The sequence below is a fragment of the Meles meles genome, chromosome 20 (genome assembly GCF_922984935.1).
Source record: "Meles meles chromosome 20, mMelMel3.1 paternal haplotype, whole genome shotgun sequence".
NCBI classification, from domain to species: domain Eukaryota; kingdom Metazoa; phylum Chordata; class Mammalia; order Carnivora; family Mustelidae; genus Meles; species Meles meles.
In genome coordinates this window covers 21,871,550-21,898,215 of record NC_060085.1, presented here as the reverse complement: position 1 = coordinate 21,898,215, position 26,666 = coordinate 21,871,550, and the positions used below count along the sequence as shown (strand labels likewise).

The 26,666-nt window shown below is 40.7% G+C and overlaps 1 protein-coding gene across 14 annotated transcripts in view; it reads left to right on the top strand.

Moving 5' to 3' along the window:
• PBRM1 (polybromo 1) overlaps positions 1 to 26,666 on the top strand; it is a 131,815-nt gene that overhangs the window by 98,858 nt on the left and 6,291 nt on the right. For 6 of the 14 annotated variants that reach the window (XM_045991658.1, XM_045991656.1, XM_045991655.1 and 3 more), the window contains 5 exons: positions 15,558 to 15,741; positions 16,618 to 16,828; positions 17,664 to 17,865; positions 21,230 to 21,394; positions 24,771 to 24,926. In XM_045991658.1, the coding sequence (XP_045847614.1) occupies positions 15,558 to 15,741; positions 16,618 to 16,828; positions 17,664 to 17,865; positions 21,230 to 21,394; positions 24,771 to 24,926 (918 nt within the window). The remainder of the gene's footprint in view (positions 1 to 15,557; positions 15,742 to 16,617; positions 16,829 to 17,663; positions 17,866 to 21,229; positions 21,395 to 24,770; positions 24,927 to 26,666) is intronic. The other 8 variants (XM_045991665.1, XM_045991666.1, XM_045991669.1 and 5 more) reach the window with 2 other exon arrangements.

Sequence of the window (26,666 nt, the reverse complement as noted above, 5' to 3'; positions counted from 1 at the left end):
TGTGGAAGCTTTTCAGAACTCTTATTCATTCCCCAAAGTATCTTACTGCCCAGCTTTTTCTGCCAGGCTTTTTCACTATTTGCCCCAACTGATAACCTTTGTTCCAACTGGCACCATCTGGCTGATTTGCCTTGAGATGTTTTCAACAGAAGTACCATAGCCACTTCTCTGGCATGAGATTCCAAGTTAAGTGAAATAAAGGCAAACCCTTTGTGTTAGTCCCTCAGGAAGCCACCCATGTTGGTCAAAACAGGCAACCAAATTCTTTGGAGAATGCTCTACTCCTTCCAGCACCAGAAACTCACACCAGGAGTGTGGGCTGCCATCTTCCTGACTGCTCCTGAGCCAGAGGAGGGTGAGGGGGGAGTTAAAATGCCACAAAGCTCTCCTGCTTACTTGCAGTCAGTTTTTTTCTTGTTTAAGCATTCATGTGGTTGTTTGGCTGTTTCCCAGAGTTCTGATAATGTTGATTCTGACAATTTCTGCTGGCTTTTCTTATTGTTTCTGTGAGAGAATAGCCCTTGGATCCCCCTCCTTGACCATTTTCACCAACACCATCCTTTTTATAGGTATCTATTAGAATGTGTTGCACTCTGTAGTTTATAAACTACATATCTAGGATCATCTTTATTTTTCACCATGACCCTGTACAAAAGGGGCCATCATTCTCAGAAAAGTGAAGTTACTGTCTAATACATTGGCCAAAACTAAAGCCTAGGTCTTCTCGCTTCTGCTTCTGTACTGGTGTTTGGATTCTTGGTTTACAGCCAGCTGGAGCACTGTGGACAGTGAAAAGAGGTGCCAGTATTATTAGGCAGGATACCAGCCATACGGTGAGATGCATGGTTACTTTCTCTTGAGGTAAACCCCAAACGGAAATGCATGTAGTGGTCGTCACAAAAGGGGATTGATTTCAGCCCAGCTTGTACATTTTAGTATCCACCCCTTAGGATACTGTGGAAGAAAATGTGGTGGTTTTTTGGTTACGTTTTATATTGACTTTCACATGCAAGGAGGCAGATTTTTTTTTTAACTAATTTGTTTCTGTAGAGAGCAACAATTTAAGGTATTTAAACTTTAGAAGATTTATAATTTTATTGTGTTAACTTTTATTGTGTGTTACACAGTATTGAATGTAAATCTCATCTTTGTCTCCCTGGAACAAAAGTTTTAAAGATAATTAGGTGAGGTATAAGATTTTTATAGACCTGATGGGGGCATATTTCACTTACTCCTGTTTTGCTGTTATACATATAATTTTTGTTCATTGCCTCCAGTAACTTGTATGGTAATTAAACAGCCACAGAGAACTTGCTTTGGGGAATGAACATGGCCACATCTGACAGAAACTGCCTCCATCCTTGGGCACTTGGATTGTAAAATTCCCAGGAACCTGGGTTCCTGAAACATGCCAATTCCTAATTTATTTGCTGGTTCTGTTTTCTTCATGATAGAATTTTTTATTAGAATTAATAAATGGAAATATCAAGATTATTTATATTTTTATTTATCATCAAAGAGCAGTTAGAAAGTTGAATTTTAAAAACATGCCGTTTACATTAAATACCTGGAAATAAATCTTTTAAAAAGGTGTATAAGACTCCTGTACACACACACACACACACACCCACCCCAAAAAACCATGTGAGTCAGGGTGCCTGAATGGCTCAGTTAGTAAAGCATCTGACTTTTGATCTCAGCTCAGGTCTTGATCTCAGGGTCATGAGTTCAAGCCCCGCTTTGGGCTCCACACTGGGTATGGCGCCTACTTAGGGGGGAAAAAAAAACACCCTATGAGAAAATTATTGAAAGGAATTAAAGAATGTCTAAATAAATGAAGTGATTGTGTTTATAGCTGGAAAACTCAGTATTTTAAAGAAGTCACTTCTCCCCATATTTGGTATATCAATTCATTATAGTTCCAGTCAGGGTCCAGCAGGTTTTTAGAAGTTTTGTATGCTTTATTAAGTGAAGCTTCCTGGGCTTAAAAGCCAGAATGTCGGGCGCCTGGGTGGCTCAGTGGGTTAAGCCGCTGCCTTCGGCTCAGGTCATGATCTCGGAGTCCTGGGATCGAGTCCCGTGTCGGGCTCTCTGCTCAGCAGGGAGCCTGCTTCCCTCTCTCTCTCTCTCTCTGCCTACTTGTGATCTCAGTCTGTCAAATAAATAAATAAAATCTTTAAAAAAAAAAAAAGATTAAAAAAAAAAAAAAAAGCCAGAATGTCTTTCCATGTTTTGTCAGGGCCTGGTAGGAACCCCAGGTCAGGTCACAGAGAGACCACATCCATTCCAGGGCTACTAGTCAGTTTTACTCTTTAGCTGTGAGCATAATTTTTACCTTTTCCAAATACCTATTTTTCCTTCTGTGAATTATGGAAAATGGTAACTGTGCCTTCTCTGAATTGAAAAGCCTTTAGGTTGTGTAAGTCAAGTGCTTGTGTGTAAATCTAAGGCAGTGATAGTAATCACAGCTGTTCTAAGCTTCTGAAATGTTTCTGACCTGTTTTTACATGTTTTAGGTGTTTTGAATGTTAATGTTTAATAAGTTATTAACTATGAACACTCCTGTTAAGGTTGAGAGCAAAATGAGGGGTGTCCATATCCCTCTTATTTAACCATGTTGTGGAAGTACTAGTCAGCATGGGTAGAAGTAAGAAACAAAGTCTACACCGAGGAAGTTAAGGATGTGATAATTAAGGAAGATCAGCTTGGAATTACTTCACACAATAAGAGAAGTGAGATGGTTGAGTACAACATGGATAACATAGCAACTGCCTTAAGAGATTCAATAATGGGGAGCCTGGTTGGCTCAGGCAGTAGAACATCTGCCTCTTGATCTTGGGGTCGTGAGTTTGAGCTCCACATTGTGTGTGGCGATCGCTTAAATAAAAAGCACTTAAAAAAAATTTTTTTTTAAGATTTTATTTATTTATTTGACAGAGATCACAAGTAGGCAGAGAGGCAGGCAGAAAGAGGAGGGGAAGCAGTCTCCCCACCGAGCAGAGAACCCGACGTGGGGCTCAATCCCAGGATCCTGGGATCATGACCTGAGCCGAAAGCAGAGACTTTAACCCACTGAGCCACCCAGGTGCCGCTAAAAATTTTTTAATAATTATTAATAAGAAGATAAAATATCTTCGTATAAATTTAACAAGGTATGTGCCCCACCTGTGTAATGAAAGTTTTTAACTGCTCCTCTTAATGCATTTTTTTTAAAAAGATTTTTATTTATTTATTTGTCAGAGGGAAAGAGAGAGCATAAGGAAGGGGAGGGGCAGGCAGAGGAAGAGGAAAAAGCAGGCTCCCCACTGAGCAAAGAGCCGGGTGTGGGACTTGATCCCAGAACTCTGGGATCATGACTGGGGCCCAAGGCAGATGCTTAATGGACTTAGCCACCCGGGTGTACCACTCTTGATGCATTTAAAAAGGAATGCTTGAACAAACTGAAAAGCATACTATGTACTTGAATAAGAAGTCGCAACATTATAGAGATTTCATTCTCCCTAAGTTACTCTTTAATGTGATCCTACGAGATGTACCAATAGGAGTTTTCTTGTGAAGGAGTTGGAACTTAAACTGATTTTTAAAATAGTGTCAGGGACAGAAAACAAAAAGAAATTAAAGGCATCGAAATCGGCAGAGAAGAAGTCAAACTATCACTCTTGGCAGATGATATGTACTCTGTGTGGAAAACCCAAATGTTCCTAGGAACATCACCAAAGGCAAGGGAAGCAAGGCAAAAATGAACTATTGGGACTTTATCAAGATCAAAAGCTTTTGCACAGCAAAGGAAACAGTTAACAAAACCAAAAGACAACTGACAGAATGGGAGAAGATATTTGCAAACGACATATCAGATAAAGGGCTAGTATCCAAAATCTATAAAGAGCTTAACAAACTCAACACCCAAAGAACAAATGATCCAATCAAAAAATGGGCAGAGGACATGAACAGACATTTCTGCAAAGAAGAATCCAGATGGCCAACAGACACATGAAAAAATGCTCCTCATCACTTGGCATCAGAGAAATACAAATCAAAACCACAGTGAGATACCACCTCACACCAGTCAGAATGGCTAAAATCAACAAGTCAGGAAATGACAGATGCTGGCGAGGATACGGAGAAAGGGGAACCTCCTATACTGTTGGTGGAGATGCAAGCTGGTGCAACCACTCTGGAAGACAGCATGGAGATTCCTCAAAAAGTTGAAAATAGAGCTACCCTATGACCCAGCAATTGCACTATTGGGTATTTACCCTAAGGACACAAATGTAGTGATCCGAAGGGGCACGTGCACCCGAATGTTTATAGCAGTAATGTCCATAACAGCCAAACTATGGAAAGAACCTAGATGTCCATCAACAGATGAATGGATAAAGAAGATGCGGTGTGTATATATATATACATACATACATACAATGGAATACGATGCAGCCATCAAAAGAAATGAAATCTTGCCATTTGCGATGACATGGATGGAACTAGAGGGTATTATGCTGAGCGAAATAAGTTAATCGGAGAAAGACAACTGTCATATGATCTCCCTGATATGAGGAAGTGGAGATGCAATGTTGAGGGTTTGAGGGGTAGGAGAAGAATAAATGAAACAAGATGGGATCGGGAGGGAGACCAACCGTAAGAGACTATTAATCTCGCAGAACAAACTGAGGGTGGCTGGGGGGGGGGCGGTGGGAGAAGGTGGTGGGGTTATGGACATTGCGGGGGATGTGTGCTGTGGTGAGTGCAGTGAAGTGTGTAAACCTGGTGATTCACAGACCTGTACCCCGGGGCTAAAAATACATTATATGTTTATTAAAATTTTTTTTAATTAAAAAAAATAGTGTCAGGGAGAAGCAAAGGTCAGGAAAATTCTGATAAGCATAGTAGGGGTAAGGGTCTGTCCTTACCAGATATTTAAACATTATAACTTAATGATAACTAAAGTTATTTGGGGTACCTAGCTGACTCAGTCGGTAGAGTGTGGGATTCTTGACCTTAGGGTCATGAGTTCAAGCCTCACATTGGGCATGGAGCTTACTTTAAATAAATTAATTTTTTAAATAATTAAATTATTTATATAATATATCAGTAAACAGATTATTTGAATAGAATAGAAAGTTTAGCTATAGACCCGAGGATAAACTGATTTATGATAAAGGTGGCATCATGGATAAGTGGGAAAAGATGGATTTTTCTCTAAGTGGTATTTGTAAAGAGCATAAACATTTGGAAAGAAATAAGATTGTATTCCTCCCTCACATCAGTTTCAGAATAAATTCCCAGATAAATTAAAGATTTAAACAAGCAAAATGAATCTGCAAAGATACCAAAAGAAATGATGGGAAAGAAGTTTTGACAACCTTTGACATAAAACCTAGAATCCATACAGGAAAAGACAGATACATTCAGCTGTAGAAGTTGAAAATGTGTGCATAACCAAAACTGGCAGAAACAAAGATAAATGACAACTTTGGGAAAATATTTGAAATGTATATCATAGATCACATTCCATATATGAAGAGCCTTTATAAGGCAGTTAGAAAAGCTTGATATCGAACAGAAAAATAGGCAAAGGATAAGCAGACAGTACTTACAGGCTCCCCTACTAGTGGTTCTTAAATGAAAATATGCCTGACCTCAACCATTAGAGAGATACAAGTTAAAAGTACCCACATGTTCTTTTCTTTTTTTTAATTACGTATAAAATTGTCAAAGATTCCAATGTTACTGGCTGACAAGAACATAGGGAAATGGCATTTTTTTACTTTGTTGTGGATTCATGAATGAACACAACCTCTATGGAAGATAATTTGATTATACTTATAATAAAAATTAAAGTGTACATACCCTTTACCCAGCTTTTATACTTCTAGAAATTTATACCTCAAATAGACTCACACATACACAAATTGAGAGGTGTCTTAAATTGCTTTTATCAGGGGCGCCTGAGTGGCTCAGTGGGTTAAAGCCTCTGCCTTCGGCTCAGGTCATGATCCCAGGGTCCTGGGATCGAGCCCCACATCGGGCTCTCTGCTCCGCGGGGAGCCTGCTTCCTCCTCTCTCTCTGCCTAGTTGTGATTTCTCTCTGTCAAATAAATTAAAAAAAAACATTTAAAAAAAAATTGCTTTTATCAGCATTGTTCTGTTTCAGTAGGAGAGCAAAAAATTGGAAACGACCTAAATATCCATCAAAAGGGAACTAGTTTCAATAAACACAGTATGTTAATACCAGCAGTGATTCTCAGGATACTTTATTTTACAACAAAATTTAGGTGTAAAACTGTAAACAACATGCTACCGTTTTTTATTGTTAAATACATAATATATGATACAGCATTTTAACCATTTGCTTTTTTAAATTTATTTTTTATTAACGTATAATATATTATACATTATGTTATGGCTGCATAATATTCCTCTGTGTGTGTGTGTGTGTGTATCACATCTTCTTTATCCATTCATCTGTTGATGGACATCTAGGCTCTTTCCATAGTTCGGTTATTGTGCACATTGCTACTATAAACACTGGGGTGCACGTGCCCCTTCAGATTGCTATATTTGTTATCTTTGGGGTAAATACTCAGTAACGCAATTGCTGGGTCATAGGGTAGCTCTATTTTCAACTTTTTGAGGAACCTGCATCCTGTTTTCCAGAGTGGTTGCCCCAGCTTGCATTCCCACCAACAGTGTAGAAAGGTTCCCCTTTCTCCACATCCTCCCCAGCATCTGTCGTTTCCTGACTTATTAATTTTAGCCATTCTGGCTGATGTGAGGTGGTATCTCACTGTGGTTTTGATTTGTATTTCCCTGATGCCAAATGATGTGGAGCATTTTTCATGTGTCTGTGAGGACGTTTATATATCTTCTTTGGAGAAATGTTTGTTCATGTCTTCTGCCCATTTCCTGACTGGATTATTATTTTTTTTTAATTGGGTGTTGAGTTTGTTAAGTTCTTTATTGATTTTTGGATACTAGCCGTTTATCTGATATGTCATTTCAAATATCTTCTCCCGTTCTGTCAGTTGTCTTTTGTTTTTTTTGACTGTTTCCTTTGCTGTGCAAAAGCTTTTTCTCTTAATGAAGCCCCAATAGTTTATTTTTGCCCTTGTTTCCCTTGCCTTTGGTGATGTATCCAGGAAGAAGTTGCTGTGGCTGAGGTCAAAGAGGTTACTGCCTGTGTTCTCCTCAAGGATGTTGATGAATTCCTGTCTCATATTTAGGTCTTTCATCCATTTTGAGTCTATTTTTGTGTGTGGTGAAAGGAAATGGTCCAGTTTCATTCTTCTGCAGTGGTTGTCCAATTTTCACAACACCATTTGTTAAAGAGACTGTCATTTTTCCATTGGACATTCTTTCCTGCTTTGTTGAAGATTAGTTGACCATAGAGTTGAAGGTCCATTTCTGGGCTCTCTGTTCTGTTCCACTGATCTATGTGTCCATTTTTGTGCGAGTACCATACTGTCTTGATGACAGCTTTTTAATAGAGCTTGAAGTCTGGAATTGTGATGCCACCAGCTTGGTTTTTCTTTTTCAACATTCCTCTGGCTATTTGGGCTCTTTTCTGGTTCCATACAAATTTTAGGATTATTTATTCCATTTCTGTGAAAAAAGTTGATGGTATTTTGATAGGGATTGCATTAAATGTGTAGATTGCTCTAGGTAGCGTACACATTTTCACAATATTTATTCTTTCAATCCATGAGCATGGAACGTTTTTCCATTTCTTTGTGTCTTCCTCAATTTCTTTCATGAGTAATTCTATAGTTTTCTGAGTACAGATTCTTTGCCTCTTCGGTTAGATATATTCCTAGGTATCTTTCGGTTTTGGGTGCAGTTGTAAATGGATCAACTTCTTAATTTCTCTTTCTTCTGTCTTGTTGTTGGTGTATAGAAATGCAACTAATTTCTGTGCATTGATTTTGCATCCTGACACTTTATTGAATTCCTGATTGAGTTCTAGCAGTTTTGGAGTGGAGTCTTTTGGGTTTTTCACATAAAGTATCCTATCATTTGCAGAAAGTAAGAGTTTGACTTGTTCTTTGCTGATTCGGATGCCTTTTATTTATTTTTGTTGTCTGATTGCTGAGGCTAGGACTTCTGGTACTGTGTTGAATAGCAGTGGTGGTAGTGGACATCCCTGCAGTGTTCCTGACCTTAGGGGTAAAGCTCTCAGGTTTTCCCCATTGAGAATGATACTCGCTGTGGGTTTTTCATAGGTGGCTTTTATGATATTGAGGTATGTTCTCTCTATCCCTACACTGTGAAGAGTTTTGATCAAGAAAGGGTGCTGTACTTTGTCAGATGCTTTTTCTGCATCTATTGAGAGTATCACCTTGTAGTTGTTCTTTCTTTGATTAATGTACTGTATCACATTGATATGCAGATGTTAAACCAACCTGCAGCCCTGGAATAAATCCCACTTGGTCATGGTGAATAATCCTTTTAATATACTGTTGGATCCCATTGGCTAGTATTTTGGTGAGAATTTTTGCATCCATGCTCATGGTCTGTAATTTTCCTTTTTTTTTTTTTTTTTTTTTAAGATTTTATTTTATTTATTTGACAGAGAGAGATCACAAGTAGCCAGAGAGGCAGGCAGAGAGAGAGGAGGAAGCAGGCTCCTTGTGGAGCAGAGAGCCCGACGCGGGGCTCGATCTCAGGACCCTGAGATCATGACCTGAGCCGAAGGCAGCGGCTTAATCCACTGAGCCACCCAGGCGCCCCTGTAATTTTCCTTTTTAATGGGGTCTTTGTCTGGTTTTGGGATCAAGGTAATGCTGGCCTCATAGAATGAGTTTGGATATTTTCCTTCCATTTCTTTTTTTTTTTTTTTTAAAGATTTTATTTATTTATTTGACAGAGAGAGATCACAAGTAGGCAGAGAGGCAGGCAGAGAGAGTGAGAGGGAAGCAGGCTCCCTGCCGAGCAGAGAGCCCGATGCGGGACTCGATCCCAGGACCCTGAGATCACGACCTGAGCCGAAGGCAGCGGCCTAAACCACTGAGCCACCCAGGCGCCCCTCCATTTCTATTTTTTGGAACAGTTTCAGGAGAATAGGTGTTAATTCTTCTTTAAATGTTTAGTAGAATTCCCCTGGGAAGCCGTCTGGCCCTGGGCTCTTGTTTGATGGGAGATTTTTGATTACTGCTTCAATTTCCTTTCTGGTTATGGGTCTGTTCAGGTTTTCTATTTCTTCCTGATTGAGATTTGGTAGTTTATAGTCTCTAGGAATGCATCCTTTCCTTCCAGATTGTCTAATTTATTGGCATATAGTTGCTCATAGTATTTTCTTATAATTGTATTTCTTTGGTATTGGTTATGATATCTCCTCTTTTTCTTTTTTTTTTTTAATTTTTTTCTTTTTTTTTAAAGATTTTATTTATTTGACAGAGAGAGAGAGATCACAAGTAGGCAGAGAGGCAGGCAGAGAGAGAGGGGGAAGCAGGTTCCCCGCTGAGCAGAGAGCCCGATGTGGGGCTCGATCTCAGGACCCTGAGATCATGACCTGAGCGGAAGGCAGAGGCTAAACCCACTGAGCCACCTAATCACTCCAGTTTTTTCCTTTTTTTTTAAAAGATTTTGTTCATTTATTTGAGAGAGAGAAAGCACGAGTGAGAGAGCAGAAACCCAGGGAGCAGGCAGAGGGAGAGGGAGAAGCAGACTCCCCATTGAGTAGGGAGCTCGATGTGGGACTCCATCCCAGAACCCCTGGGATCATGACCTGAACTCAAGGCAGACACTTAACCAACTGAGCCACCCAGGTGCCCTTGTGATTTCTCCTCTTTCATTTATGATTTTATTTATTTGTGTCCTTTCTCTTTTCTTTTTGATAAATCTGACTAGGGGTTTATTAGTCTTATTAATTCTTTCAGAGAACCAGCTCCTAGTTTCATTGATCTGTTCTACTGTTCTTTTGGTTTCTATGTGACTGATTTCTTCTCTGATCTGTATTATTTCTCTTCTTCTCATGGGTTTAGGCTTCATCTGCCATTCTTTCTCCGGCTCTTTTAAATGTAGGGTTAGGCTATGTATTTGAGATTTCTTGTTTCTTGGAAAAGGCTTGTACTGCTATATACTTTCCTCTAAGGACCACTTTTGCTGTGTCCCAAAGAATTTGAAGAGTTGTGTTTTCATTTTCATTTGTTTCCAGGAGTTTTTAAAATTCTTCTTTAATTTCCTGGCTGACCCATTCCTTCTTTAATAGGATGCTCTTTATCCTCCATGTGTTTTGAGTTCTTACCAACTTTCCTCTTGTGATTGTGTTCAAGTTTCAAAGCATTGTGGTCGGAAAATATTCAGGGAATGATCCCAGTCTTTTGGCACTGGTTGAGACCTGATTCATGACCCAGGATGTGATCTATTCTGGAGAATGTTCTGTGTACACTAGAGAAGAATATGTATTCTGTTGCTTTAGGATAGAATGTTCTAAATATGTCTGTGAAGTCCATCTGGTCCAGTGTGTCATTTAAAGGCCTTATTTCCTTGTTGATCCTTTGCTTAAATGATCTGTCCATTTCAGTGAGAGGGGTGTTAAAGTCCTCTACTATTATTGTGTTATTATCAATCTGTTTCTTTCATTTTGTTATTAATTGGCTTATATAATTGGCTGCTCCCATGTTGGGGGCATACATATTTACAATGGTTAGATCTTCTTGTTGGATAGACCCTTTAAGTATGATATAGTGTCCTTCCCCATCTCTTATTATAGTCTTTGGTTTAACATCTAATTTGTCTGATCTAAGGATTGCCACACCATCTTTCTTTTGATATCTGTCGGCATGATAAATGGGTTTCCACTCCCCACTTTAAATCTGGAGGTGTCTGTGAGTCTAAAATTAGTCTCTCGCAGACAGCATATCAATGGGTCTAATATTTTTATCCGGCCTGATACCCTTTGTCTTTTGATTGCGGCACTTAGCCCATTTATATTCAGGGTAGTGAAAGATACGAATTCAGTGCCATTGTATTGCCTGAAGGTGACTGTTACTGTATATTTTTGCTCTTCCTTTCTAGTCTATGTTACTTTTAGGCTCTCTTTTTGTTTAGAGGACCCCTTTCAATATTTCTAGTAAGGCTGGTTTGGTTATTGCAAATTCTTTTAGTTTCTGTTTGTCCTGGAAGCTTTTAAATCCCCTCCTGTTTTCAATAACAGCTAGCTGGATGTCGTATTCTTGGCTGCATATTTTTCTCGTTTATTGCTCTGAATATATTATGTCAGCCCTTTCTGGCCTGCCAGGTCTCTTGTGGATAGGTCTGCTGCCAATGTAATGTTTCTACCGTTGTACGTTATAGACCTCTTTTCCTGAGCTGCTTTCAGGATTTTCTCTTTGTCTCTGACATTTGTAAGTGTTACTGTTAGATGTCAGGGACCTATTTTTATTGATTTTGAGGGGGGTTCTCTGTGCCTCCTGAATGTTGATGCTCGTTTCCTTCCCCAAATTAGGGAAGTTCTCTGGTATAATTTACCCCAATATACCTTCTCCCCCCTCCTCTTTTTTCTTCTTTTGGTACCCCAGTTATTCTAATACTGTTTCATCTTATGGTATCACTTATCTCTTGAATTCTCCCCCTTGTGATCCAGTAGTTTATCTCTCTTTTTCTCAGCTTCTTTATCCTCCATTATTTGGTCTCCTATACTACTAATTTTCTCATATGCCTCATTTACCCTAGCAGTTAGAGCCTCCATATTTGATTGCATGTATGTCATCAACCGCCTTTTTTACTTCGACTTGGTTAGATTTTATTTCTCCAGAAAGGGATTCTCTATCGTCTCTATCGTCTATGCTTTTTTCAAGCTCAGCTAGTGTCTTTATAATTGTCATTCTGAACTCTAGTTCTGATAACTTACTAATGTCCATGTTGATAGGTCCCTGGCAGTTGTTGTTCTTTTTTTTGAGATGTGAGTTTTGTTTAGTCATTCATACCTGAATGAGATAACAAAATGCTAAAATGGTAACAACAACCCCAGAAAAATATATGCAAACAAACCAGAAGAGACCTGAAACCCTGGGGGGAAAAAAGAACATGATCAGGCTGGTGAATAGAACAGAGCCACACACTAGATTCTGTGTGTATTTTGGTCTGTTAGAAGAAACTGCCTCCCAATATTTAAAGAAAGAAAAACTGTATATAATATACATACGTGTGTGTGTGTGCACGCGTGTGCGGACGTGTGTATGTGCGTGTATGAATATATGCATATACATACATGCACACACACAAATAAGGGTAAATCGATGGAGGGATGGAATATGACTGTAAAAATGAAAATTTTAAAAGATTTTTTTAAAGGAATTGATAAGTTGGTTGAGAAAAGAAAGAAAATTTTTTAAAAAGAATATGATCAAGCAGGTGAGTAGAACAAAGCTATATACAAGATTTAGGGTATATTTTGGTCTGTTAGAAGAAACTGCATCCCAAACTTTTGAAGAAAGAAAAACTTATATATCTACGAAAAATAAGGTTAAATACAATGAAGAGGTAGAATATGACTATAAAAATGAAAATTAAAGATTTTAAAAAAGAGAAAGAAAAAAATAAAATTTTAAAAATTAACTTTGAAAGATTAAAGAATCATGGGAAAAAGGCCATGAATTCTAGGTGTTGCTTTCCCCTAGCTCTGGAGTTCCACAGTTGTCTTTGATCTGTGAACTTGGTCTTGCTGGATGTTCTTTTTGATCTCCTGGGAGACGGGCCTATTGCAGTGATTCTCAAATGTCTGCCCGAGGCGGAATTGCACCGCCCTTGCCAGGAGCCAGGCTAAGTAATCTGCTCAGGTTTGCTCTGGGAGCTTTTGTTCCCTGAATGCTTTCTGTACAGCTTTGGAGGGTGGGAATGAAAATGGCGGCCTCCCAGTCTCCAGCCCGGAGAAGCCAAGAGTTCGGGGCCCCATTCCTCAGTGCGCCCTCAGAGAAAAGCACTCAATCCTTCCCGTCTCCCTGGTCTCCAGCAGCACTCCGTGCTCACCCAGACTAAGCATTTCTATCTCTGGTGCATGGCACTTTTTGGAGTCTCCAAACCCAGCAGATTTCCTGCTGCGCAGTCCCGCACTGCTCCTCCAGGAGGAGGAAGGAGGTGGGTCTCCCTGCATCTGCCACTTGTGGAGTCCCTGCTCAAAGAGCAGTGGCCCAACTGTGCCTTGGAACACAGTTTAAGGTAACCCCGAGCTGAGAGCCAACTGCTTGGCTCCATCTCTGCCGCCAGCTTCCTTGCTCTGATACCTGGCAGCTCTGCCACAGACACCCCTGATCTTTCTGTGACCCCGCAGGACCTGAGACCACACTGTTCCAGCAAGGGCTCTACCCCCAACTTGGCCACTGGAGTATTGTCCCTCCGCAGAGCAGACTTAATGAAAGTTCTGATTTTATGCTCTGCAACTCTCTCACTTGCTGAGAGCCAGCTGACAGGGGCTCCCCCCAACCTCGCGCCATAGTCTCTCTTCCCTTATATCACCTCAGATTCACTTGTCAACGTCCTGCCTCCCAGACAGTGGTCACTTTTCTATTCATAGAGTTGCTGCTCTTTTCTTCTCTATTTCCTGTTGAGTTTGTAGGTGTTCGGAATGCTTTGGTAACTATCTAGTTGAATTCCTGGGACCAGATGAAATTTAGGTCTCCTACTCCTCCACTATCTGCTAGCCCTCGAATTTTAACCATTTGTAAGTGTACAGTTCAGTGATTCTAAGTCTCTTGACAATATTATGCAACCATCACCACTGTTCAATTCTAGAATTTTTATCTTTCGGACAGAAACTTCTGTGCCCAGCAAGCAGTGACTACCCATTTCTCCCAGCTCCTGGTAATACCTGTTCCACTTTCTGTCTCTATGAATTTTGCCTATTCTAGGTAGCTCATTTAAGTGAAATCATGTGACAGTTGTCCTTTTGTGTCTGGCTTATTTCGCCTTAGCATTATCTTCTCAAGGTTCATCCAGGGTGTAGCATGTATCAGAATTTTATTCCCTTTTAAAGCTGAGTAATATTGCATTATATGTATATATAACATTTTGTTTATTCATCTGTTGATGGCCATTTGGGTGGTTTTTGCCTTTTGACTGTTGTGAATAATGCTGCTGTGAACATTGGTATACAAATGTCTAATTGAGTTCGTATTTTCAGTTTTTTGGATATTTACCTAGAGATAGAATTTCTAGATTATATAGCAATCTGTTTAACTTTTTTTTTAAGATTTTATTTATTTATTTGACATACAGAGATCACAAGTAGGCAGAGAGGCAGGCAGAGAGAGGGGAGGAAGCAGGCTCCCTGCTGAGCAGAGAGCCCAATGCAGGGCTCGATCCCAGGACCCTGGGATCATGACCTGAGTCAAAGGCAGAGACTTTAACCCACTGAGCCACCCAGACACCCGTCTGTTTAACTTTTTGAGAAATTACCAAGCTGTTTTCCATAGCAATTACACTATTTTACATTCCCACCAGCAATGTACAAAGGTTCCAATTTCTCTACATTCTTGTCCACACTTACTATTTTTGGTTTTGGTTGTTTTTTTGTTTTGTTGTGTTTTGTTTTAAGATTTATTTATTTATTTATTTGGCAGAGAGAGAGTGAGAGGGAATACAAGCAGGGAGAGTGAGAGAGAGAAGGGGAGAGGGAGAAGCAGGCCTCTACTGAGCAGGGAGCCCAACGCAGGGCTCGATCCCAGGACCCTAGGATCATGACCTGAGCCAAAGGCAGACACCTAGCAACTGAGCCACCCAGGTGCCCCATTTCTGGTTTATTTTTTTAATGTAATACCCATTCTAACGGGTATCAACTGGTATCTCATTGTAGTTTCATTTTGCATTTCCCTAATGATTAATGATGTTGAGCTTTTTTTGATGTGCGTATTATCTGTTTGTATATCTTCTTTGGGGAAATGCCTATTCAGATCCTTTGCCTGTTTTACAATTGGGTTGTTTGGTTATTATTGAGCTATAGGAGTTCTTTGTATGTTCTGGATGCCAGACTTTTTTACCAGAAATATGATTTACACATACTTCTTCTGTGGGTTGCCATTTCACTTTCTTGAAAGTGGGCTTTGAAGCACAAAAGTTTTTCATTTTGATGAAGTCCAGTTTATTTGAGTGCTTATGATTTTGATGTCACATCTGTGAAACCATTGCTTAATAGAAGGTCATAAAGATTCATACCTATGTTTTCTTCTAAGGGTTTTATAGTTACAGCTCTTACATTTGGGTCTTTGATCCATTTTGAGTTACATTTTTGTATATGGTGTGAGGTAGGAGTCCAACTCCATTCTTTTGCATATGGAAATTCACTTGTCCCAGCACTGTCCGTTAAAGCGACTCTTTCTCCTCCCCTCAAATTGTCTTGGCACCCTTGTCAATAACCCATTGCTTGTAAAAATCCAGTTGTATGGATTCATATCTAGACTTTTAATCTGTTGATTTGCACACTTATCCTTACACATGTGTATACCTTTTATATCTGACTTTTGAATCATGTGAATGTATTCATTCAAAAATAATAAAAATTTTAAAATAATTGTTAGCTATAGCCACAGTTCACTCCTTTAATTTCTCTCAAATCTGTCTTTCAGGAAAGTGTGCTGTGTTGTCATTCAAGGACTTCCTCTCCTGCAGACCAACTGAAATACCAGAAAATGACATTCTGCTTTGTGAGAGCCGCTACAATGAGAGTGACAAACAGATGAAGAAATTCAAGGGACTGAAGAGGTTTTCACTCTCTGCTAAAGTGGTAGATGATGAGATTTATTACTTCAGGTAGGGTTTGAAAAACAAAAGAGAAAAGAGCACTTTAGCTCTTCATAGGAAAACTGATATCAAAATTGTGTAGACCATAATGGTTTTTTGTTTTTCTTAGGTCTTAAACTAGAACAGTATACATTTCAAATAGAAAATATTAATTCAGCTAAAAATTAAAGGAAAATCTGCCTAATCTGCTGAGATGTGGTAACTGTCCTTGACATGGACTCCAGTAATTGTAATATGGAGGCAAATTCCTTGAATCTGGTTTATAGACTCTTAAAAGATTGCCTAGTTCCACAGTATGAAAATTCTTTTCACTATGTTATATGGGCAACTAGATCCCAACTTTGGACCCAGTACTCTTGTTGGTATTCAGTGCTATCCTTTAAAATACAAACATCCATGAGTACATGTGACTTCTATAAATACACATTTAAGTTCTTTCATTTGCTGATTTAGAGTATACCTTGCAGATTGCAGAAGTCTTTTTTTTTTTTAATTTTTTTTTATTTCTTATTTTTTTATAAACATATAATGTATTTTTATCCCCAGGGGTACAGGTCTGTGAATCACCAGGTTTACACACTTAGAAGTCTTTTTTTTTTAATTCTGTTATTTACCTATCAGAGAGAGCGAGCGGGGCGGGGAGCAGAAGGAGAGGGACAAGCAGACTGCACTGAGTGCAAAGCCCAGCTCAGGGCTCAATCCCATGACTCCCAAGACCATGAACTGAGCTGAAACCAAGAGTCAGACACTTAACCAACTGAGCCACCCAGATGCCCCAGGAAGTCTTCTAAATCTTAAGCCAAAGTGTTGCTTTATGATGAATCCTGGAGTGGTGTTTGGGGATTTTATTTATTTATTTACTATTTTTTATTTCACTTCTTTTAGAAAACCAATTGTTCCTCAGAAAGAGCCCTCACCTTTGTTGGAAAAGAAGATCCAGCTGCTTGAAGCTAAATTTGCTGAGTTAGAAGGTGGAGATGATGATATTGAAGAGATGGGAGAAGAGGATAGTGAAGTCATTGAGCCTCCTTCTCTACCTCAACTTCAGACCCCCCTGGCCAGTGAACTGGATCTCATGCCCTACACACCCCCACAGGTGATGGTGACAAGTTCCTGTTACTTGTCTTAGTCTCAGCTTTGGTTCACATAACACGCTCAAGCCAAAGGAAGGAGACATCTAGCCCCCATATATGTGAGCTTCAGCCTGCAATTCTGCAGGAAGGAACTGATTTTTTTTCTTTCTTGATGCCACTAAGAAAAAATTTTAATTCCTTGTCTTTTTAAAATGTGCATAGATAACTATTTTTTTTTATTTTATTTTATTTATTTGAGAGAGAGAGAGATCACAAGTAGACTGAGAGGCAGGCAGAGAGAGAGGGGGATACAGGCTCCCTGCTGAGCAGAGAGCCCGATGCAGGGCTCGATCCCAGGACCCTGAGATCATGACCTGGGCTGAAGGCAGAGGCTTAACCCACTGAGCCACCCAGGTGCCCCCACAGATAACTATTTTTAATGGCACATTAAGTTAGAATGCTCTCCCTGCCCTGTGTTAAAGGAGAGCAATGAAGAGTGGCATCGCCCTGTTACACTAGCTTTTACTGCTCATATCTTTCCATTCTCTCCTCCTATAGACCCTCATCTGGGTGGAGGTGGTCCCTATTCATATTTTTTCCTCATTCAGAATTTTCCCAAGACATAATTGTGAGGTCATCATTACAAATTATAGTCCTGGAATTCAGTGAAACTTTCATTTATTTCTTATATGGTAAGCGGCAAGGAAGAACTCTTTAGACCAAGGAAATGGCCAACTCTAAGTTAAACATGTCTGCAGAACAGTAACTATTGAATCACATGTTCCTGGCTTCCAGAAACCTTGAGCAGTTAACCAGACGCAATGTTCTGATGCGCTATAAGAGCTTTCTGTCTTACAGTCTACCCCAAAGTCTGCCAAAGGCAGTGCAAAGAAGGAAGGCTCCAAACGGAAAATCAACATGAGTGGCTACATCCTGTTCAGCAGTGAGATGAGAGCTGTGATTAAGGCCCAGCATCCAGACTACTCTTTTGGGGAGCTCAGCCGACTGGTGGGGACAGAATGGAGAAACCTTGAGACAGCCAAGAAAGCAGAATATGAAGGTAAATAGAAACTAGGCGCAACTATCTCACTTTTCTAAGCAAGGGGGTGTTTTCAGGAATGCACGTGCGTAGACAGGTTTTACTCTCTTGTTCTTACTACTTGCACATTAACTTTGTGTTGGGGACTGTCTGAAATGGCTCCCATCCAGCAGTTTAAATGCCAGCCTTCTCCTGACTGAGCAAGCACTGACCCTGACTTGGCCTTTGATCCTGGTGGGGTGTTGTTTTGTTTTGTTTTGTTTCTTTTTCCCGAAAAATTTCTCAAATATTTTGCTATTAAAAATTGCATGGTTTTCTTCTTTCATTGAGTCCTGTAAGCACACATGTGTTGAGCTGGGGAATGATTGTACAAGTATGTTAAATTAGAATTTTGGTTAAAATTCATCTGAAAGGGGGCTTTCAAAATTAGGATCTGTTATGGCTCTTGATAAGCCACACGTTTAAGCTCCAGACTGAGGCTTGGCTGAAAGCGCTTGGTTTCCTAGGCCAGTCCTGGCCTGTGCTATGTCTGCATTCGTAGCTACTTGTAAGGCACTTGAAGTCTCTGATAAAGCTCAATCGCCTTCATTTTCCTTTTACTCTATAATTAAATCATTTTGGGCCATGAGCTATCATTTAAGGATTTGGTGGTTCTTAGCCTTTAGGGACAAGTTCTTGAGAGAGATTTTGGGTTTGTTTTTTGTTTTCATTTTTTAATGTCAGGCATACCTTTAATAAATGAGTAATGAACTTAGGCAGTACTCTTGCCTTGGAGCTGTATTTTTCCATTTGGTGTTGTATGCGATGGTTCATTTTGCCAGTTTAGAGCTATCTCAGTGTTTCACCACTGTGGGCAACCATAACTCTTCTTGGCTAAGTCCATTATTTTCCAGGAAACATAAAGAAATTAATTAGGGCTGCCTCCTTTATTAAAGTTTATGATCTTTCCAAAAATAAATTTTTTTAAAAGATTTTATTCCTTTCATTTATATCAATTGATAATTATAAAATTATCTGACAGGCTTCCCCAAAGATTTTCTGCAGAATCCTAATCCTACAAGATGTTAGCCAGAAAAACCTTTGTGGCAAAACCAGTTTGAGAAGTACTCCAGACACTTTCACTCTTGGAAACTTACAGTGCATATTCCCACATTAAAGTCTTTAAGACCTACAGTAAACACCTGTTTTTTTTTCACCTGGCATTTTCTGAAATTTGACCAAGTATTCATATAATACCTTTTAATATCATAAAGAACAAATAACTTGCAGAATTCTCTTTAAGAAACCCTAGTCAGTTCCATAAGAATCTCAGACTTGGGGACGGGGGGGAAGAATGTCCAAGTTTATAGAGCTTTGGTATTTCTGACCTTAATGATAGTTAAGACCAAAGATATCTCCACTGGAGGAGCATTGGAAATGAAGCTCACTTGGGTGTAAAGCCCCGTCTAAGTCAAATGAAGCCCATACTCTGTGGCTGGTTATTTAGAATGTGAACAAGAAAGACAGATGTGTCTGGATGTGGCGTAAAAGTGAAAACACTGGAGCAGGGCTGGAGAGAGGGAGAAATGATGGCTTCTAGGGAAGTCTCCCATATCCAAGTGGAGTCTGAAATTCAGAGAAAACCGAGTGAGATGAGTTGTGATGACTCAGCAGTGTCTGTCTGAAACAAAATCTGAACTTTCGTTGTTGTGACCAAAACCCAATTTGGTTTTGAATTCAAAACCCAGAGTTTGGAGTTTGGCTGGCTTCATTTAACAATTCTCTTTTCCAACATAGCCCCTTGGGCACTTCCCGGAAAGAGCCAATAGGTAGCCAGTCCTGTATCTGAATTTTTCTTTTTTCAACTTTTTTTTTTGCTCTCCCATTTTACTGTCATTTGTGTAATGAAAATACTAGAATTTAATGTGGGGGTCTAGGTCATTCAGTGTTTTTTTTACTGCTAGCACAAGGAAATGGGTTGTTCAGATGGCCTTTGTCCCCTCACGCTCATTGTACAGAGGATCTGTAAACTGGGACAGTGTTAGTGAGTGATGACTTGCCTATCCGGCAACTCTGTCGTAGCCCAGGAAGCTTTGACTTGCTTGACTTTCACATTCTTATACACTAACAGAGGACTGGAGCTGTTGCTTCTTGATTCTCTTTAAAGCCATGGGATCTCAAGCTATTTTCCACTCCTTCGATCAGCCAGCAGTATCTTTTGAGTTCCATGTTGGAGGGTTAATGTATGGCAGCGGAATGTGCTATCATGAGTCAGGACCACATGTTGCTGGTTCTCTCTGTAGCCTTGGACAAGTCACTACCTGTCTCCCAGCCTCAGTTTGCCCTGTGAGGAATAAGGAGGCTTTCTTTTATATGAGTAGTGAAGCAGTATAAGCCCTGTATTGTGGGTGTGTGGGGAATACACATTTCTAGAGTTTTCTAGAAAGGGTCCAGGCTGCTAGCTCCTAAAAAGACTGGGAATGTGATTGTTGGGGACTACTGGCTATGGAGGTGCAGGACAGAACAGCTCAAAGGCATAAGAGACGTAGCAAGGTGTGTTCCACAGCCCAGAACTGGCACAAGCAAATGCTCCTCTTGCATTTTGGATGAAATAAGAGTGAATTCTTGGAACTTTTGCTGATTTAGGATAATTTATGGTCACTATTGAACTGCTCAGCTTCAGGAAACCTGGTTCTGTCAGTACATGTCCATTGCTTCATATGTGTATACATATTCCCTGCTTTGAATGACTGTAGCCTGGAGTATTTTTCCCTTGGGGTTTATTAAACATGACCTCTTGGCTTAATTAGGATGTAGAAAATAGTGTTTATTTTCCCTAAAACCTTGTGGAGGAGGCAGTAAGCTACTTTTCCCTTACAGAGTTAATTTTCTTCAGCTGCTAAACCCCATGACACTAATGACAAGAGTCCTCAAATCATAGTAAAATTGGGTGCAAGGAATCAGGAAAGTAGTGTAAGTAACAATTGTGCCAAAAATTATAATGGGCCATGGAATTGCTTCATGTTGAAATTATGAATAATTTGTAATGCTATTAATACTAGAATAATGGCAGCGCTTCTCATCTTCAGGGTGCCTTGTGAGATTAACCACGTTGGTTTCGCTGCTGACGTGTTTAAATAAAACCTGTGCTTTCTGAATGTGTGTTGCAGTCTTAACATTCTTGAAATCTTTGCAGACCAGTTCTCAAGATGGGATAGGAAAGCTGGACTCTAGGTTACCAAGTGAAATCGGCCCGACTCCTCCTGTGTTGAGACTAGTCATCTACTGTTCCTTCCGTTGAGACAGAACTGTTGCCTGTGTTTTTACTAGTCCTGTTGAATGCAATGGATGGTATTTTGAATTCCTGGGTTAAAAACAGAATTGAAAATCTGAAATGCCTTTACAGAGCGGGCAGCTAAAGTTGCTGAGCAGCAGGAGAGAGAGCGAGCAGCACAGCAACAGCAGCCGAGTGCTTCTCCCCGAGCAGGCACCCCTGTGGGGGCTCTCATGGGGGTGGTGCCACCACCAACACCAATGGGGATGCTCAATCAGCAGTTGACACCTGTTGCAGGTAAAAACAGGAGCTAAGACCATTTTTTTCCACTTTTAAGAAATTCCTTCATTTTTTTTTTTCTCCAATGAGGAGTAGGCCACAGTCTTTAGGCTTTTCTCATGGCAGAGTCAAAGTTTGAAGTCGTCCATGTCGTCCTTATATCGCCTCTCCCATATGGGCAATGCCTCCCCTCTGCCCCAGAAATGGGCCCTGGGCCCAGCCCTGGGGATTGGTAGGGAGAAGCTCTAGCCTGGCTGTGGGCATGGTCTGGCGACATATCCCACCCTAGACTGCTCTTGATGTAGAGCGCTAGAGCAGAAAGCATAAACAGACCCTGAATTCCGTTCTGGAGGGACTCCCAAGAGAAAACACAAAACTAGCATTCAGGTGATGTCGATTCTCCCCTCTCATTCCAGTATTCAGTTTGCCTTGTTCTGCTGCAGCCATCCTTAAGAGACTGGCCATTTAAAAGGATTTTTGACAATGAATTGTAAATCCTTTCTTGGTCACTAATGTGCATGACTGCTAAGTGGAATACAAAGTCCTTATTCAATTCATTGTGCCCACTCTGTAATGCTTTTCTATTTAATTACATTAAACTGCATTTTCTGTTAGTATCCCAGTCACATATTTTTAAAAAAAGAAAAGAAAATGATGAATGTGGTTTGCTTGTGTGTGTTGTCTCTGGTTCTGGTGGCCATAGCAAATTTGGCTATTCTTGAATTGAATATCCTTGTCCGACCTGTCTCCAGTGCAGACCGCTTCTCGGGTCTCTCCTTTGTGATCTCCCTAAGCCTGGTGAGGTCCATTCAAACCACCTGAGTGTTTTCTTAAGCAAGCGGTCTGACCTCTTTTCGCAGGGAGTCCAGACAGTGTTGTTCAAGGCAGGCTCATTGGGATGCTGTTTTTGTTTTTGCTTTTTTTGTATTTGCTTTTTAAGGAAGAGTAGCATAGGATAACTTTTCCATTGTCGCTCCTGCCTTTTGTGATGGCAAGTTCTCAAATGCACTGTCGCTGAGCTCAGCAGTTGCACTCGCCAGAGCACATCTGAATCATGGCTTTTCAGTACTTTCAGTGTAACTGACGTTGATCTAACAAATCTCATAATCGCCTGCTCTATTCCATGGCCCATTTTGGTTAATGGGGTTCCAGAGGGTTTTATAAATCAGGCCTTGAACATGGGGACTTTGAAAGTTAGAATTCCCTCCTTGACATCCTGTTTTGTTCTGTTTGATATGTGATCTTGTAGCACTGTGCCCTTGACTAAAAAGCCCGGGGACACATTACCAAAATGAATTCAAACAGCTAAAAACATTAAAACACAGCAGCTGCAGCATTTTAGCTCCCTGTTGGGGAATAACATCACAGCGCTCTGATGGGTGAGGAGGGTGGGACCCCTTCTAGAAAGACCCTGCTCCATTATTAAGCATGTGTTGCCCAGATTCCGGGCCATGGGAGTAAAGGGTAAGCAAGCAGTCTCTACAGGCAATAGTCTTTGGTCCACAGCAGGAACTTCGCAGTTGAGAGGGTGATTTTTCATGGGTTTACAGATTGCTTAGGGCCTAAGTCTTAGCCTTGTTGCTGTCTGAGACCAGCTTTGCTTACAAGCATTAAAGCTCATTTGAACACATGTGACTGGGATAATAAGTGCCAAAGTACAGTTTAATGAAGACAAGTGTCATGTCTTTCAGTTCTTAATAATTTCTTCAACCACAGCCTGTGAAGGCTGCGTTCAGATGGGCTTTTGTAATTGAAAGCAAAGCCTCCCAACATTCTTCAACTCCCACCTACTTGTCCCTGAAAGCTGTCTCTGGTAGTGTGGTTAAAAGGCCGTTTGGTAGCTTTGATCTCCTATGTTTAAGATGAGTGTCTGTACAAAAGTAGTTTTTACTCTCTGAACTCTAATTTTTAGAAAAATGAAACTCACAATCCTGTTTCATGTATAGAAGTATTATTATTTAAAATTCGCTTTACTGGTTTGTGTTAAGTTTTTCAGTCAGCTTAGATATGACTCATGAAGCAGGCTGAAGCAATCTCAGAATTTTCAGTAATTTTGCAGCTTCAAAAGACTAAATAAACTTTTTTATAAATCAGTAAGTTTCAAACAGTCCTTGAGGGAAAGTCAAAGAGTAAAATCCTTAGAATCTGGAGTTTTCCACTGTTTCCCAGGGTCCCTCTACAAAGAGTATTTTATAAAAACGAGCTTTGGCACCAGTCCCTCAAGCCTCCCTTTGTGCAAGAAGCTGTGACCAAAGGTGATTGCATTTTGGGGGGAGTCTTATGTTCTGTTTATTGTGATCATTTCAAATCCTAGAAGAGTCAAGTTGTTTTTCTTGCTTAAAAAAATGTCGTGTGGCTTTAAAGGTCTTTTGCTAGGTGAGTTTTTGACATTTTGAAATTATTTTCTTCCTTTCACTCCTTTTGCCAAAAATACTTGTTTCTTGAAACTCTTCCCTAGCCAGAAGAAACTATTTTGTGTTGTGAGGATGCACTTTGAAAATAAAGGAATAAAAACCTCTGTTCACAGAAGTTCTGTACCTCATTTAAAATGTTCCCTGTTAACTGAAGATTTATGTGAGGGCTTTATGTGAATTCAGAGACAGAAGTAACAATTGCATTTTCTCATGCCAACAGAGCCTGATTCTCCAGCCATTCCTTCTGAGGTCTGCGTGCCCGCTACCAAGTGACCTGGGCTTATAGTTTGGCTTGGGAGGGTTTAGGTTTTATCTTTATTTTACCTGTTTTGAGATCTAAAGATGAAACATCATCCATTGTTACGGCTCTTCTCTGTTCCCCAGCTCAAGCCTGAGCATGATCCGTTTTTACCAGTAGTGGTGGGGCTAGAAGGGAGGAGGAAGCCTTGAAAAACTTTCGACCCCACCCACCCCGCCCTCAGCTGGAGAACCATGCTTTGTGATCAGGGCTGTGCGCCTCATTTCCCTCCATTCCAGTTTCCCCTCATGTGTACCCATGATAGGCATATGAATGTGGGCAGAGTGGAATGATGGGGTTTCTACTGATCAATTAGAATCGCAGTCGCAGAACTGGTCACTCTGTTTGAACAGCTTGCAATAATCATGACCTTGGGAAGGCTTTTACTGGAACTCCTCTTTATTATTATTTAACTAAAAACATGCAGCGTATTTATCCCAGGGAAGATAACTACAAATAATAATATACTAAGTACTAATTCATCCACAGATTTTGGATTTCATATTTGTAACTTTTTATTTTGTTCATTATTGCAACAAAATAATTGCACTAATTGCTGTTATATCATGCAGTACTAAGGGCGCTTTATTCATTGGTAGTGCATGTGGGGGGGGGGGTTGTTATTACTTAGCTCATGTTGCATGTTAATGATGCATGTCTGAAATTTGTTGTGTCCTTCAAGGCATGATGGGTGGCTATCCGCCAGGCCTTCCACCTTTGCAGGGCCCAGTTGATGGCCTTGTTAGCATGGGCAGCATGCAGCCACTTCACCCTGGGGGGCCTCCACCCCACCATCTTCCGCCAGGTGTGCCCGGCCTCCCGGGCATCCCACCACCGGGTAAGAACTTCATCCTCATTCACTCATTAATCTCATCTTCATATTCTCTTTTTTCCTCCGTCAGCCAGTTGTTCCAGGAGGTAGCTGCTGCCCACTGTGGCCAGCCCTTTCCTCACTGAGAAGCCCAGGGCTGCCACCAGCAGGGCCTGTCCTGTGTATTGAGCAGGCAGCTCAGCACCTGTGCCCTCAGGCACCTGACTGCCTAGTGGCGGCGCAGGACACGTGGCAGAGACCAGACTAAGCAGACCACGGGGCAGTAGGCATGCTCGCACACCACTCAGATAATTTGACCTGTGCTCAGAAAGCCAAATACAGCCTAGAAGGGCACGCCCTCATTATCAGTGAATGAAGTTTCCCAAATTGCTAGTTCCAAGTCACATATGAAAGCACTTTTGGTCCTGAGTGCACTTCTTCCTCTGAAGGAAGGTTCAGTTCTTACTGAAGGATTGTCTTCTGTATAGAATCTCTGCTTTATCTCCTGCTTCTCAAACAGCCCTTCTAAGGGGATTGGAGAGTCACCGATGATGATGAAGAAATCCTTCAGTCAGTCATTCCAGGAACAAAAAGGAGGGAGGGAACAAATTTGCAACCAACACATTTTCTGTCTGAGAGTCCCCTAAGAAGTATGACATAACATTTTAATACTTTTTTTTTTTTAAGATTTTATTTATTTGACAGAGAGAGAGGGATCACAAGTAGGCAGAGAGGCAGACAGAGAGAGAGGGGGAAGCAGGCTCTATGCTGAGCTGAGAGCCCGATGCAGGGCTCGATCCCAGGACCCTGGGATCATGACCTGAGTGAAAGGCAGAGGCTTAACCCACTGAGCCACCCAGATGCCCCATGACATAACATTTTAAAGAGCAGTACCACCCCACCCTACTGACTGCAGACACTGATTTAGCTGTCAACAGAAGCTCAGAATTTATTCCATGTGGAAATACATAAATGGAGTTCAGGAAGAACTAGAGGTTTACTTTATAATTAGTAAGTTGAAATACTGTGAAAGGAAAATCACAGGCTCCCATATTAATTGCCATCGTATGCGAAAGAACTGGGCTTTAGGTATAATCTAGTTGGAGGGAATGTGACCTGAAGATAACTTAGAATAACATTTGGTCATTATCCAGAATATCCACTAACGGCCTGACCCAGATGACAAAATATAGAATGTTAGATTTGCTTACACCAGTAGTGGGTTATACGGAGTTCCAGACAGTCCTTTAGAGGGTCACCCAGCAGTGTGCAGGACGAGTGAACCTGGGGGCTTGGCCTAGAGCCTCTAGTCACACTCCTGTGACTATTGCTTAGAGAATGGCCAGAACTCCACACACACGTTTGATTCAGATGTACTGAGGAGGAAACGTTTATGGGACTGGGTGCTTCCTATAGAAATGGTTGCCTGTGAGTCACTCTTGCAAGCACAAGTCAGTTATAAAATGGGTATACCCACGTGACTGGTAGACTTGGCCTTCATTCTGTGCCCTCTCACTTTGGCATTGGGTATCTGACTGACTCAGACCAGGTTGGACTTGACTTCCAGGTGCATGTGTTACTCACTGGGAGCCACATCTAAGGCCCGTACCCTCTAAGTAGCAGATAACCTTTTTGTGGGTATTGGGTACACTGTGTCCCTTTTCTGTTCTCCAGGTTCTAAACTGCAATGAAGGAGGTGCACATATACTTGATTAGTCGGAGAGACAGGAAGAACCCCTCTTAGTGCCCACCTGTACACACACACAC